The sequence below is a fragment of the Petaurus breviceps genome, unplaced genomic scaffold (genome assembly GCF_028583685.1).
Source record: "Petaurus breviceps papuanus isolate PSGF00001 unplaced genomic scaffold, PetGlider_PUasm1.0 174, whole genome shotgun sequence".
Taxonomy (NCBI): domain Eukaryota; kingdom Metazoa; phylum Chordata; class Mammalia; order Diprotodontia; family Petauridae; genus Petaurus; species Petaurus breviceps.
In genome coordinates, this window is record NW_027185761.1 from 63,897,466 (window position 1) to 63,913,611 (window position 16,146).

At 41.5% G+C, this 16,146-nt stretch overlaps 1 protein-coding gene across 3 annotated transcripts in view; it reads left to right on the forward strand.

Annotated features, from left to right (window-relative positions):
- Nucleotides 1–402: 402 nt before the first annotated feature.
- The window catches only part of WDR48 (WD repeat domain 48), a 45,399-nt gene continuing 29,655 nt past the window's right edge, over nt 403–16,146 (forward strand). For all 3 annotated transcript variants that reach the window (XM_069084323.1, XM_069084322.1, XM_069084324.1), the window contains exons 1-9: nt 403–564; nt 8,066–8,144; nt 9,256–9,338; nt 9,456–9,585; nt 12,133–12,221; nt 12,498–12,599; nt 13,356–13,580; nt 14,547–14,621; nt 15,589–15,691. In XM_069084323.1, coding sequence (XP_068940424.1) covers nt 406–564; nt 8,066–8,144; nt 9,256–9,338; nt 9,456–9,585; nt 12,133–12,221; nt 12,498–12,599; nt 13,356–13,580; nt 14,547–14,621; nt 15,589–15,691 — 1,045 coding nt within the window. In that variant the 5' untranslated portion in view covers nt 403–405. The remainder of the gene's footprint in view (nt 565–8,065; nt 8,145–9,255; nt 9,339–9,455; nt 9,586–12,132; nt 12,222–12,497; nt 12,600–13,355; nt 13,581–14,546; nt 14,622–15,588; nt 15,692–16,146) is intronic.

The window sequence follows — 16,146 nt, forward strand, 5'->3', positions numbered from 1 at the left end:
TGGGGCATATGGCTCCTGTGTTCTCCTTGTAGCCTCACAACAACTCTGTGGAGTTGGGGTTATTTTTATCCCTGTTTTGCAGAAGAAGAAAAAAGTAGAAAACCTAGAAATTGTTCATTAGTCATACTCTGCACACTCCGTGGAGCTCTTTCCAAACGTGAAGATGGAGGTGAAGCAAGTAGGCAGCATCTTGTAATTTGCTATGTCCTCACCTGAAGAGGCTCCTAAGGGATTCTGCCCTTACCTTTACCTCGTCATATCCACATTTGTTAGGTAAAAGCCAAATTGGAATTTGTCTTGTGCCCTGAAAGGAAGACTTCCATTATAAGCTCTGGCTTCAATGATGGCAGATGGATCTTAGTAGACTGTGTTTCCCCGGGTGTTTCCAAACTGTCCAAAAACCAGATGGTGACTCTCTTTCAGGTGTCTTATGTCATTAGAGATGAAGTAGAGAAGTGTAACCGCAATGGAGTCAATGCTCTTCAATTGGATCCAGCATTAAACCGACTCTTCACTGCTGGGAGAGACTCTATCATTAGAATATGGAGTGTCAGCCAGCACAAGGTAAGGCCAGCCTGTAGAAGCTCAGCCACACCACCTCGCACAGCCTCTGTGCTTTCACACATCGTAAGTTTGTTGTGTGTCTGAGTATCATGTACTCAGACTCTTTGGCTACTCAGAGATTTTGCAGTATACTGAGGGACTGAAGCAGGGCTGCTGCGACTCAAGGGGTTAGGGGTTGGGGGCTAACAGGGGCAGGACAGACTGTGTTTATTACAAGAGTTCCTTTCTGCTGTAAAAGGATGAGTCTGGTGGCAGGAATCCTTCCACACGGGGTTCATGTCAGCACAAGGCTCTTAGAAGCATCTTCCCTTAAGAATGGGAGATGAAAATGGTATGAGCTTTACTCTCATTGGTTTTGGTTCAAGGATGGAATAACATACTCAGTTAAGTACAGGAATCTAATGTAAAGAGACACAAAAATTTTATTATAGTAGAGGGAAAGAAGGGAGCAGAGAGGAGCATTATTTGAGATTTATTCTCATCAGTTATGGATCAAGGAGGGAATAAACATACTTTGTTAAGTATAAAAATTTAATATGCCCTACAGGCAGTAGGAGGGAAAAGGGAGGTAGGGTTAGAAGGGAAGGAAGAAGTAGTAAGGGGAAAGCGTAGGAAAAGGGAGATGGAGGGAGGCTAATAGGGAGGGAATATTGAGGGAGGAAGTGATCAAAAGGAAAACTCTTAAGGAGGAGAAGGAATAAAAGCATAAACAGGGGAGGGAGGGAATAGAATGGAAAGAAAGACACAAATAGTAATCATAACTCTGAATATGAATGGGATGAACTCTCCCATAAAATGAAGCCAGATAGCAGGATAGATTAAAAACTATAGTCCTACAGTTTACAAAAGTCCTGCTGTTTACAAGAAACACATTTGAAATAGGGGGCATATATACAGGGTAAAGGTAAAAGGCTGGAGTAGAATATATTATGCTTCAGCTAAAGTAAAAAAAAGCAGGGATAGCAATCCTAATCTCAGACAACTAAAAGCAAATAGATCTAATTAAAAGAGAGAAGGAAGGAAACTATATCCTGCTAAAAGGCACCATTATACATAATGCACCAAGTGGTATAGCATCCACAATCTTAGAGGAGAAATTAAGGGAGTTAGAGGAAGAGATAGATAGCAAAACTATACTAGTGGGGGACCTCAACCTCCCCCTCTCTGAACTTGATAAATCTAACCTCAAAATAAACGAGAGAAGTTAAGAAGGTGAATAGAATTTTCAAGAAGGTAGCATATGATAGACCTCTGGAAAAAATTAAATGGGGATTAAAAGGAATATACTTTCTTCCCAGCAGTATATGGCACATACACAAAAACTGACCATGTACTAGGGCATAAAAACCTCACAATCCAGTGCATAAAGGCAGAAATATTAAATGCATCCTTTTCAGATCATGATGCAATAAAAATTATATGTAATAAAAGGCCATGGAAAGACAGACTAAAAACTAATTGGAAACTAAATAATCCAATCCTAAAGAATGAGTGGGTCACACAACAAATCCATAGGAACAATCAGTAACTCCATTCAAGAGAATGACAATAATGAGACAACATACCAAAACTTATGGAACGCAGCAAAAGCAGTTCTTAGGGGAAGTTTTAGCTCTCTGAATGCTTATGTGAATAAAATAGAGAAAAAGATCAGTGAATTGGACATGCAACTGAAAAAGCTAGAAAAAGAACAAATTGAAAATACCCAATTAAATAAAAATTGGAAATGCTGAAAACCAAAGGAGAGATTAATAAAACTGAAATTAAGAAAACTATTGAACTAATAAATTAAACTAAGAGATGTTTTATGAAAAAAAAAACAACAAAATTGATAAACCTTTTGTCACTTTGATTTAAAAAAAAAGAAAGAAGAAAACCAAATTACCAGTATCAAAAATGAAAAGAGTGAATTTACTTCCAACGAAGAGGAAATTAAAACAATAATTAGGAATTATTTTGCCCAATTGTATTCGCATAACTTTGATAATCTTAGTGAAATTTCTATTTATAAAAATATAAATTGCCCAGATTAACTGAAGAAGAAGTAAAATTCTTAAATAACCCTCTCTCTGAAAAAGAGATGGAACAAGCCATCAGTGAACTCCCTAGGAAAAAATCTCCAGGGTCAGATGAATTTACAAGTGAATTCTATCAAACATTTAAAGAACAATTGATTCCAATACTTTATAGACTATTGGGGAAAATTGGAGAAGGAGGAGTCCTACCAAATTCTTTTTTTGATGCAGATATGATACTGATACCTGAATTGGGAAGAGCCAAAACAGAGAAAGAAATTTATAGACCAATTTCCCTCTTGAATATAGATGCAAAGTTTTTAAATAAAATATTAGCAAAAAGATTGCAACTGCTTATCATGAGAATAATACATGATGAGGTAGAATTTATTCCAGGAATGCAAGGCTGGTTCAATATGAGGAAAACTATCAATATAATCGATCATATCAACAACAAAATTTGTAGAAACCATAAGATTATCTCAATAGATGCAGAAAAAGCTCTTGACAAAATACAACACCCATTCTAATTAAAAACACTAGAAAGCAAAGGAATAGTGGAGTCTTCCTTAAAATAATAGGTAGCATCTTATTAGGAAATATATTTCTTACATAGGAAAGAGAAAGAGAAATTCCATTTAAAGTTACTATAAACATTATAAAATATTTGGGATTCTACCTGCCAAAGCAAACCCAAGAACTGTATGAATATAATTACAAAACACTTTTCACACAAACAGTCAGATCTAAATAATGGGAAAAATAGTTGCTCATGGTTAGGTTGAGTTAATATTTTAAAAAATGACAATTTTAACTAAATTAATTTACCTATTTAGTGCCATACCAATCAATCTACCAAAAAATTATTTTATAGAGCTAGAAAAAACAGTAACAAAATTCATCCGGAAGAACAAAAGGTCCAGAATATCAAGGGAATTAATGAAAAGAAATGCTAGGGAAGGTGGCCTACCATACCAGATTTTAATCTGTATTATAAAGCAGCAGTCCTCAAAGCTACTTGGTACTTGCTAAGGAATAGAGTAGTGGATCAGTGGAATAGGTTAGGTACAGGAGACACAGCAGTCAATGACTATTTTAATCTACTGTTTGATAAACCCAAAGACTCCAGCTTCTGGGATAAGAACTCAGTATTTGACAAAAACTGCTGGGAAAACTAGAAAATAGTATAGCAGAAACTAGGCATAGACCAATTATCTTACATCACAGACCAAAATAAAGTCTAAATGGGTTCACAATCTATATATGACAGCTGATACTGTAAGCAATCTAGGAGAGCAAGGAATAGTTTACCTGTCAGATTTATGGAGAAGGGAAGAATTTATGACCAAACAAGAGCTAGAGAGCATTATGAAATGCAAAATAGATAATTTTGATTACATTAAATTGAAAAGTTTTTGTACAAAGAAAGCCAATGTAACCAAGATTAGGAGGGAAGCAGAAAATGGGGAAAGAATTTTTGCAACCAATGTCTCTGATAAAGGTCTCATTTCTAAAATATACAGACAGCTGAGTCAAATATATCAAATACAAGTCATTCCCCAGTTGATAAATGGTCAAAGGATATGGATAGGCACTTTTCAGAAGAAGAAATTAAAGATATCTACAATCATATGAAAAAATGCTCTAAATCACTATTGACTAGAGAAATGCAAATCAAAACAACTTTTAGGTACCACATCCCACCTCTCAGATTGGCTAACATGACAAAACAGGAAAATGGTAAATGCTGGAGAGGATGTAGAAAATTGGAACACTAATGTGTTGTTGGTGGAGTTGTGAACTGATCCAACCATTCTGGAGAACAATTTGGAACTATGCCCAAGTGCTATAAAAATGTGCATACCCTTTTACCCAGCAATACTACTTCTAGGGCTGTATCCTAAAGAGATAATACAAGTGGAAAAAGGACTTGTATGTACAAAAATATTTATAGCTCTTTTTGTGGTGACAAAGAATTGGAAATTGAGGGGATATCCATCAATTGGGGAATGGCTAAACAATTTATGGTACATGAATGTAAAGGAATACTACTGTGCTATAAGAAATGAGGAGCAGACGGACTTCATAATAACCTGGAGAGACTTATATAAATGGATGCTGAGTGAGGAGAGCAGAACCAGGAGAACTTTGTACACAATTACAGACATATTGTATGTGTGACAACTAACTTTGATAGAACGGGCTCCTTTCAGCAATGCAAGGTTATAAGACAACTCCAAGGGACTCATGAAGGAAAGGGACATCCACATCCAGAGAAAGAATTACGGAGTCTGACTGCAGATTGAAGCAAACTCCTTGCTTTCTCTTCTGTGATTAGTTTTGTTTCATTCCTTCTTTCTCATTGTTCACTCCATTGGTTGTAATTCTTCTTTACAACTCAACTAATGTTTAATGTGAAGGTATTTGTAGAACCTATCAATCAGTTTGCAGGGGAGAAAATTTAGAACTCAAAAGCTTGTGGAACTGAATATTGTAAACTAAAAGTAAATAAATAAATTAAATTTAAAAAAAAAGAAGAAGCAGCAGAGGCTTCTTCCCTTTCTAGTATACCTGGTCTCCGGGCTAACATGAATCAACAGAGAAGATAAGAAATCAAGACAAGCAAAAGCAAGGGTAAGCCACAAAGCTCGTGCTCTGCCCAAGAATCTGCTCCTCCTCGTCAGGCTGGGGTCCAGCCTCCTGCCCTGAAAGCATCTGCTCATTCTCCCCCTTCATGCCTTTTCCCTCATTTGGAGCCTTCACCTGCACGTCAAAGCCTACCCAGGCTTCAGGATTCCTTTTCAGGCTTGTCTTTTCTACTGAACCTTCTTCCTTGATTGTTCTTTCTCACTGAGTCCCTGTACTGTGTGACTGAACCCTTAAATTGTCCCACAGGTCTTTCATGTGCATAAATATTGTTTATATTAGTTACAAGTTTGTATATTCCTAGGGGGCAGGAACTGCATCTCCCTCACCCTTAACACTCCCACAGTGTGGTCCACTTCATAGATTTCTTAATAAATAACAGTTAAACAGATGATGAAAGAAGGAGTAAGGAAAAGTAAGCATAATGACAAACTTTGTGTTGTAGCTATAGAGCTCTTTGGAAGGGGTTGTTTGATTTTTGTCTTTGCAACTCCTAATAGATAGAGTGCCTTGCTCACTAAATGTTATGTAATGTAATATTTAGACAGATAGATAGATATGGATATGGATATTTACAAACACACAGATATCAAAGAAATTTCTATAAAAGGAAAATAACCTGTGTATAGGAGAGGACAATAAAAATGACTAATGGGGAGTTGATACCCAAGGGAAGTAAAGAGATAGTAAGAAAATACCTGGTTGCTCTGAGAAATGAAAATCATGTGGTCCTCGTGCTAAATTAGTGACTCAGGTGAATATATGGAGTAAATGAATGGGTGAGTGAGTAAATGAACATTTTATAAGCTCTTACTGTGTGTTCAGCACTGTCTGAGTGCTGGAAATAGAATCAGAATATTGAGACAAGTCCCTACTCTCAGGGCTTCAAGGGCTATATAATAAATACTAGCTGCTGTTGTCCTTATTCTAATTGAGGACAGAACATATAAGAATACTCACTTGAAGGTCAGATGGAGGAGTCAGCCTCAGTAACAGAGTATAATGGCAGGGTCAATGGTAACGCCCAGTTGCTGGGAACTCTGCTTTCCCTTTCGCATGGGTCAAAGGTAAAGGATCAGGAAGTTTGAGGTGGGTGTGGAATTGTTGAAGCACCTGCCTGTTCTGTACTGTCTGAGGCTGGGTAGGGAGAAGGAGGCTCTGAAAAAACTGATGCATATCATTGTTGAGCCCCTGTCATTGACATTCAAGAGATCTCAGAGAGAGAGAGAGAGGGTACCCACAGGACAAGAGAGAGGCAAATGTTCTGATTTTCAAAAAAGGAAAGAAAATAGAGTCTGCAAACTATAGACCAAATAGCTTGACTTTGGTTCATGGCAAAATTCTAGTATGGATTATTAAAGAGATCATTAATAAACACTGACAGAAGGAAGCTGTGGTCACAGAGAACAAGTATGGTGTCATCCAGAGTGGGTCCTGCCAGGTTCATCTCATCTCCTTTTTAACAGTGACTGAAATGATATGACTTAAAGGGATACTGTGGATGTAGTTTACCTACAATTTAGAAAAGCACTTGATAAAATGCTTTTATATGATTGTACATGGAATGGTATGTGATTATAATGAAATACTGTGGTGCCTATAACAAATGATGAGCAGGACAGTTTCTGAAAAACCCAGGAAGACTGATATGAACTGATGCAAGGTGAAGTGAGCAGAACCAGCAGAGGCAAGAGAATGTTGCTCACAGGTGGTGTTGCTTATCTTTCATTTACAAAGAGGACAAATGACATCATAGGTGATGCCTTGACTTGTGTGTAAATCGGATTTAGGTGAGGGAAAGTTGCGTGAGGCAGGCATCAGCCTTGCTCTCCCTGAGTCGTTGAAGTCCAGTAGCAGGACAGAAGTTAAGAGGATTGGTTGGCAGCGGCCCCAGGTGCAGTGGATGACCTTGGCATCTTTGACGCCTGACCAAGCTCTAAGCCTAAGTCTCCACAGAACCTGCTTCAGCCGCTTTCACGGCCCTTGGAACGTTATTCTCATGCGTGCATCCCACGAAGAAGAATCTATGTGCTTGGGGTGGATGTCCCTCTAACTCACTGACAGGTTTGGGATCTGTTGATTACCCTTAATCTGGTTAATCTGGCCCATCTACCAAGATTGTTTACAGCGTGTGGCCGCTACACATGCATGCTTCAGGACCTTGGCAGCTCCGGGTGAGAGTTGGGTGAATTGGGTGGACTCCAGAGATGGATGAGCAGCCCCCATACCAGAGGTGCTGGGCCTCTTCTGACGCCCCAAACTCAGCTTCTCTGGTCAAGACGGATCCAAGACACTCCAAAGGACGCGTGATAGATGCTGCCGCCTCTGCAGAGAGAGCTGAAGTACACATTTTTCCACTTTTTCTTGGTTTTTTTGTTTGTAGGCTAGCTAATATGAAAATACGGTTTTCAAGATTCCATGTGTGTAATTGATTGTCATATTGCTTGCCTTCTCAGTGGATGAGGAGAGATTGGAGGGAGGGAGAGCATTTGGACCTCAACAGTTTTTTAAATGTTAAAATCAATGTTAAATAAATTAAGAAAAAAAAATTTAAATAAATTAGTTGGATGGCCAGACTCAGAGCATAGTTCCAGGGAATGAGGACTTTAGTGAAAAGCATTTGCTTCACCTCCACTTGGAGGTCATGTGGGAGAGGTTAAATATGTTGCAGGCAGGTGACTGCTGAACTGTCCCTCAGATTCCCTGCTCTGGTGCACTGCAATTACTGCCTGCTTCTTTTCCTCCAAATTCAGTTTTTCTGTTAAGTACTGTCCTGTTTAATGTTTCCTCTGGACACGTCATGTGAAGACATCGTATTTCTTTTTTTGTTTGCATTTCAGCAAGATCCCTACATAGCGTCTATGGAGCACCACACCGATTGGGTGAACGATATCGTGCTTTGTTGTAATGGGAAAACGTGTAAGTATTTCTCGACGGCAGGGGATTACAAAGGGTTCAGTTGATTGTTACAGCTCCTCTTTTAAATATTATTAAGCATTATAATTTCAGTTGTTAAGATACAGTTATATATTCATTTTTGCTTTGATTTCATCTAGACATTTTGATGCTTATTTGGAGTTTTGTTGTAGCAGATTTGTTACAAACAGAGCAGTTATTTTTGTAGGGCATCTTCAGAGACATGGGTGTAATTTTGTTATGGAAAAACTTTTTCCAAAAAATCATAGAATCTCAGAGTTGAAAAGGACCTTAAAGATCACTTAATCCAACCCCTTTTCTGAAGGGCGGACCACCAGTGGTCATCTGGCTTCTGCTCAGATACTCTGGCAGCAGGAAGCTCATTACATCATAAGACATCATCCATGTGTGAAAGCTCTGATAATTAGGAAATTCTCTCTTACATTGAGCTGAAATGTGTTCCCCGAGGGTAGCCATGCAGAATGGATCTGGTCCTTCCTCTGTGTAACAGCCCTTGAGATACTTGGAGACCCTTGTTGTGTTGTCCTTGATACCTGTTGTCTTTTCTTCTACAGTTCATCTTCTCCAGTTCTTGCAAAAGAACCTGCTGTAACATGGTTTCAGACCCTTCCCCATTCTGGTCACCCTCCTGGGTGTGTTCCATAATAACTCCTCAAATATTGTACATAGAATTTGATGTAGTGCTTTCTCCATATCCTGGTGAGCTTCGAATACCATGAAACCATCACCTCCCAGTTCTGAACATTTTGTTTCTGTCTGTGAAACCCAAGAGTGCTTTTTTGGCTGACAAGGTCGTAGTGTTGGTGACGCTGGCCCGGCAGTCACCTGAAGCCTCTTCATCTCTTTCACGTGAACCGCTGGTGCTTGGCCCTGCCTGCTTTCGCCAGTCGGCGTTTTAGACGTAATTGATGCTCTGAAATGTCATCTCGTGGGATTCGGAGCCTTCCTTTTGTTGTGTGGTGTTAATGGACATTTCAGAATATCATTACACTGTTCTTACTGTGTTATTGGAGGAAGATCAAAATAGTTAAAAGTTTTGTGTGTAAGCCTTGCTAATGTATTTTGTTCATTTCCATTTTTTTGCCTCTTCTAGTAATATCTGCTTCCTCTGACACGACAGTGAAAGTGTGGAATGCCCATAAGGGATTTTGCATGTCAACATTAAGGACACATAAGGTAAAGCTCCTCCAGGGGACTCTCCTCACGTCTTTGCTCTGGACTGTGAAAAGTAGCCATAGGCATATTGACACATTATTGCCCATCGTTTTCACTGGCTTCTCTGTTCTGCTACAGGATTATGTGAAAGCCTTAGCCTATGCCAAGGACAAGGAGCTGGTGGCTTCTGCTGGGCTGGACAGACAAATCTTCCTCTGGGATGTTAACACTCTCACAGCATTGACTGCCTCAAACAACACTGTCACAAGTAATCCACTGGGGAAAGTCTGTGTCCGCCTGTAGATGGGCTTGTAATGCGCCTGTCCTAACTGTCCAGGCGGCCCCTGGGAGCATTGAAGTCCAAAACCCCGTCTCTGATAATGCCTCTTTGTAGCCTTGCAGTGCTTCACACAGAGGAAGCCTTTCAGGAATGATTGTTGATGGTGATAATAGCGTATCAGAAAAATGTGAAGGAGCCCACTCTGGGGATTGGAAAAGATTGTTGTCTCTGTGGTTAAGAGCCCTTAGCCAAATGGCAAGATGGAAAACATTTGCGGAATAGAGGGAAAGGTTCTGTGGGGTGTATGAATCCTATGGTGGGTGCAAAGCAACCTTTTAAAGTTAGGAATCCTTGTTTGTGGTGGGGTACCCTCATCATCTTCCTAAAGTATTCATCCAGTACTGGATTTCACAGGTCCTTCTTATAGGTAGAAAAAAAGAATTGCAGGTAGCCCCTACATACTAGAAGCTTAAAATATAGTTACTTGTTGGGGCTTTTACTGCATACATCAAGTCCTAACATCAGCCACCTTATTCACGTGAGAAGTAGATGAGAAATTCAGAATGGGATTTCTAACTCATTGTGTTACCTTGGAAAAGATTCTAATCCTTAATAGCAATCCCTTGAGTTTTAAGAACGTATGGTTTCTATTCTGTGATTCTTTTGACAGTTGGATTGTGTGCAGAGGAGGTCAGCTGAAATGATGGCAGAAGGCCATGGGTCTCGATCTCTGTTGAGGCACCACAGGGAGTACACAGAACACTACAAGAGAGTTTCCATTTTTTACATAACTGCTTGATACACGTTATTTCTTTTGACATAGGGAATCCATGAAAAAATTACTGAGATTCAAAGAGTGCCTTGAACTGAGAAAGTTTGGGACCCCTGACAGAAAATAAAACTGAGTCTCTTTAGCCAGAAGAAGACTAAACTCGAGGGCTTAATGTAATCAATGTCTCCAAGTACTTGAAAAAGATTGTCCTGGGAAACAAGTGTTGTTTGTGTCTGATGAGCTCTCTTAACCCAAAGAGCCTTTGAGTACAGCTCTGGGGAAAGACCACCTTGTCAGAAAGCCAGCCTGACTGACTCAGGCAATACTTGTCCCCAAGCTGACCAGTCTCTTCCTCATAAGACTGGAGGAGTCCAGTTTGCATTAGCTCCATTAAGCTCATTCCCAAGTCTTGACAGAATCCCAGGTGAGCCTGTTCCTTTCATTCCAGAGCCAGACTTCTTCCATCACAGTCCCTGCTGAGCCCGTACGCTGGCTCCCGGCTGTCCCCAAGCCTGGAATGCTCTCCTTCCTCTGCTCAGACTCCAGGCCTCTCACCTCAAGGACCTTCCCTCTGTGAATCACCTTCAGTCACCTTTGGTGCTGGTGAATTCAGGCCCAGTCCTGCTTATGTCACTCTTGCACTCAGTGTATCTGCCTTGCCCCCCCCCCCCCCCCCCGCTCAAAGAGAGCGCCCCGTGCTGGCAGACAGCCCTCCACAACTGCTTCTGCAGATTTGCTCACTCAGTTCATCATGCCCATTCTCCAGCTTGGTCCCTTTGCCTTCTGTCCCTGTCTGTCAGCTGAAATATCCCACACAGAGGCTCCCTGCTGGTTCAGGACCTCCCTGTCATCCCTCCAGCTAAAATTCCTCTCCTCCACATTTAGTGATTGTGCACATGTCTTGGTAAAGTTCCCCAGGACAGAGCCAGCATCTTTCTTGGTCATTGTATGCTTGTGACCTGACCCAGGGAGCCTCTCTTGTTCTTATCTCCAATCTGAAAGACCCTGGCATTACCTCTGGGTGAGGCCTTTATCTGCCAGCACAGACTAATCTCTCCATGCTCCAGAGAATCTTTGAAAGTTGCTACAACCCCAAAATCATCTCCTCGCCTGGTAATGAACCTCTCTATAGGCTGGTTCTGAGCAAGCTGACATGAGGCGTTCATCAGACCCTTCCACTTGCGCAGAACATTTGTTTTATTAATACATAAGATAACTTGGTAAGTAGACAGGACAAGTGTTGGATTGATTCAAAAATTGTTCCTTTTTATCATACCTTAAACTCTATTTTGTCCAAGAAGATGGGGAAGATCCTAGGCTGTGTGTCCCCTTTTTTCATCTCACTGGTTCTTTTCTTGAACTTGGTGCCTGTGTGGGTTAAATGCCTTTCTCACTAGGGTCTGCTAGTGTTGGAGGACCCAGAAACGGCTCCACCAGACCATTTCTGATGAGGCAGGGCTGCTGCGCTCCAGGCATGGATGCAGCAAATGGGTTTTAGATGAAGTGAATTATTTTCGACTGGTCAGGTTTTGAGGTTTTTGAAAAGGACGTTTTTCTAACAATACTCTTTTTTTGTGAAACCAGTAAAGATTGTTTATTAAAATGAATCTTTCTTTAGATTTTTTTGTTTCTCCCTAAGAGCCAGTTATAAAGATGACATTGTAATTGGTTTCTAAATTAAGCTGCCCTTTATAGTTAGAGTTTGGGCTAACTCCTGGTAACTGGTAACATTTAGTTCTGTTTTTCTCCCTGTCCCCCAATAGCTTCTTCTCTAAGTGGGAACAAAGATTCCATTTATAGCCTTGCAATGAATCAGCTGGGAACAATCATTGTATCCGGGTCCACGGAGAAGGTCAGTGGGACGCTCAGCTTTATTATCTGTGTCCAAGGACCAAGTGGTTGGGAACCAAGGGAAGAGCCTGGCCAATGGCACTTACATATTGGGGGGGTCAGGGAGAGGTGTGTATGTGTGTGTGCGCATGCACGTACACACATGTACACGTGTGTGTGAGAGACACATGGGTCATTAAAAAGCTTTCCAGACATGGCTATGATTGTGCTTTTAATGTCTTCAACGTGGTGACTTGTGGAGTTTACATTTGTGTCCTTTTCTGTTTACATTTCACAGGTTTTGAGGGTTTGGGATCCAAGAACATGTGCCAAGCTCATGAAACTCAAAGGGCACACAGATAATGTGAAAGCTTTGCTGCTGAACAGAGATGGGACACAGGTGCTCAGTTTAATCTGCCCATCCAGATACTCTTCAAGGGCCACTGGGGGCACCGTAGTACACAGAGCACTGGGCCAGAGTAAGGGAGATGCCTCTTCATAAGTTCAAATCTGGCCTCAGACACTTCCTAGCTGTGTGACCCTGGGCAAGTCACTGCACCTTGTTTGCCTCCATTTCCTCATCTGTAAAATGAGCTGGAGAAGGAAATAGCAAACCAGTCTAGTGCTTTTGCTTGAAAATCCCAATTGGGGTCATGAAAAGTCAAACATGACTGAAATGACTGAATAACAGCAAAATTATTATTTGTATCCACTTTTTCATGACCGTTTAAAATAGTTTTAAAGATTTCCTCCAAGAAGTGTCCCAGAGACATTTCCTCTCAAATTTTTCCCCTGATATGCTGTGGCATAGATTGATTTTTTTTAAACAAATGAATGTATTTAATCAGCTCTAGACTATTTAAAAACATAATCTCAGTTCACATAACAAATCCCCACATTTTTATTTTTTATTTGATTTGTTCCACATTTTTAAAAATGAAAACAAAGCAAGGAATGTCTTCCAGAGAGCTGATCCAGATGAGTATTTGCAGCATGTCATCTGAACCGTGTCTTTCTGCATGGCTTTAGGATCACAAACACTTGGGCCCTAGCACTAGACACAGACCTTAGAGATCCCCCTTCTTTCACCAAGTTGGTGGGGGTGGGGAGGAGCGGGCCGCCTCCTGACCATCCTTTGTTGTGCTGCGTTATCTAGTGCCTTTCTGGCAGCTCTGATGGAACGATCCGCCTCTGGTCCCTCGGCCAGCAGAGATGTATAGCAACCTACCGAGTGCATGACGAGGGAGTGTGGGCCTTACAGGTTAACGAAGCCTTTACTCATGTGTATTCTGGAGGAAGAGACCGAAAGATCTATTGTACAGATCTGAGAAACCCCGATATACGGGTCTTGATTTGTGAAGAGAAAGCCCCTGTTCTCAAGGTAAGAGATCAGTCTGTGTGAAAATGTGACAGTGCTGATGGCCACACAAACGGTAGCTCACTAAAATGGAATCCTAGTAGGATTGGGCGCTGGAGGGAAGAAGGAACTGTCCAAAGAGACAAAGGGCAGGAATTCTGCCCCTCGTGTGTGAACTAGGGTCCATCAACTTGTTTGTACAAATATCTAGATCACTGTATTTCAGTAAAGTGGGTTTTTTCTTTTGTAATCCTATGTATTGTATTGTATTTCACGTGTTTGAGCACCTTGGTCTGGGAGGGAGGGTTCATAGGCTTCTCTGGATTGCCCAAGAGTCCCACAAAACACAAAAGGTTAAGATCCCCTGCTCTGGATGGAGAAATGGAAGCCCCCAGACTCCTCAGCGATCTGTGCTATCCCAACCTGGAGAAGGGAGTTCATCCGCAGTGAAATCTCCAAGTTCACCCATAAACCCAAACCTCTTCACGGGAGTGAAGGCCAGTGAAGCTGTGCCACATTTTCTGTTCTGGGAGGAGTTGCCTGAGCACAGGTCCCTCCTCCTCCCAGGTGCTCCCCCCCGCCCTTTACCAGGGGGGCTTAAAACAACACTGCATTTAGGGCACCACCTGCCTCGGGAACAGTGAGGGCATGAAAGTAGCTCTCCTTAAACAAGGCTTTCCATGGGTTTCCTTTTCACTGAATTGTCCACTTTGCCATTTTCCTAAAGAATTCTAGCCAGTGTGACCCATCATGTCTGGGAAGCTTTAAAACATCTAGAAGCTTTGTTCTGCCAGGCATTTGTGGCATGCTATTACCGTGCCTGCATATGAAGAAGCCATATCTGGAGTACCCGTTAAGGGAAGAGCGGTGGGAGGGCGGAGGCAGGGAGAGGGGAAGGTTTCTGCGCTTTGAACATCCTGGCTTCCCGAGGGTGGTGGAGAACATCCGACAGGCTAGCGCGTCCTCATGCTTGGAATTTGTGTCCTTTAGATGGAGCTCGATAGGTCAGCTGATCCTCCGCCTGCCATTTGGGTTGCAACAACAAAGTCTTCAGTGAATAAATGGGTGAGTTCTTGTTCTGTTTGCTGAGCTCTGTAACACATAACGTTGTTGGTGCATAAGAATCCACCTGGCTCTGAGAATGGGATTCCGATGTGAGCCTGAGGAGCAGTACCATTGACCTCAAACAGAGTTCAGAATTCTTTGAAATTCATTCATTCATCATCTTTGCACCCTTACAGTTTCGATTTTCTTAGGACTGAAGTGTTTTAGCATGGACACTTAGGCTTCATTACTTCACAGGGTAGAGATTTCACCCACTCTAGGTCCTCCCTCTGCCAGTAAAAGGCTGTGGGCCCTCCCTGCTTGATAGCAGGCCCTGGCAGCCAGCCAAAAGAGCCTTTTTAAGCTTAACTAACCTGGTTCTTGGGTGGCAGCAGCAAGTCCCTAAAACAGGGTCTGCTGAGGCCTTTCCAGCTGGCCTGGGACTGGTACCACCAGGGTAATGGGTCACCTCCTTCCACCACAGAGGGTCTGAGTCGTGCTTTTAGAGATGATGAAGGAAAAACCTTGGCTGCTCTATTCCTTAAAGAGGGAAAACAGGCCTGCCCCAGCTCCTTTTAAACTGTCCAATAATGAAGTCAAAGATTCTGTCTGTGGAAGAGTTGCCCTCATTTTTGCCTTTTTTCTCCTGATGAAGATTGCCTGCCCATAACCAGCTGTGCACTTTAGGCCTCAGTTTCTCATATGTAAAAGGAGGAAAAAATGGGACTAAATAAATGTCACCTGGTTTCCAGTTCTAAAATTGTGTGATGGCACCATCAGGCCACCATTGCTCTGTTAGTTTCACTTGTGCCTTTTGTATTTTCAGGCTGTTGTGCTCGGAATTGTGGTTGTGACTTTGTGTCCTCTTGGTTTTTATCACAAGAAACCAGCAGCTTGTCAGAGATCCTTGAGTTGGGGATTACTGTGCTCACATTTCCAGCAGTCTTGTAAAATGATCAAGTAATCTTATTTCTGTTTACTCTTTTAGACTTTGAAGGGAATTCATAATTTTAGAGCTTCTGGAGATTACGACAATGACTGTAACAATCCCATAACACCCCTTTGTACACAGCCTGATCAAGTTATTAAAGGTAAAGAAGGAGATTGGACTATTAAAGTCATTGTGAAGGTTTTGTTTAAAAGAATAACCCAGCCTTTCCTTGGCAGAAATTCCAGTTCAGTGAAAGATAAATGAGATACATTGTCTTTTATATAAGGGAAACCTCTAAGAAAATGCTATTTGGTGTCATAAACTGAAGTTTGTTGGGCCACAGGTCTTTGTCTTCATGCATTTACACTTTTAAAATAGTCACACTCTGTATTATATATCACTCTCAAGGATGTTCAAAGATTGAACATTGACTTTTGGCCCAAGCCAGGAGAGGTGGGATCAAGTCCAGGAGTAAGTCCCACTGTCTGTAGCTGCTGTGGATCAAGCCTTGGGAATGGTGTCTAGTGACTTCCACCTCCATTGGTGCTTTGATTCCCCAGTCTACAAAGAGTCATACAAACACAAAAGAGAGGCTCTTGGTGAAACAGTGTCACA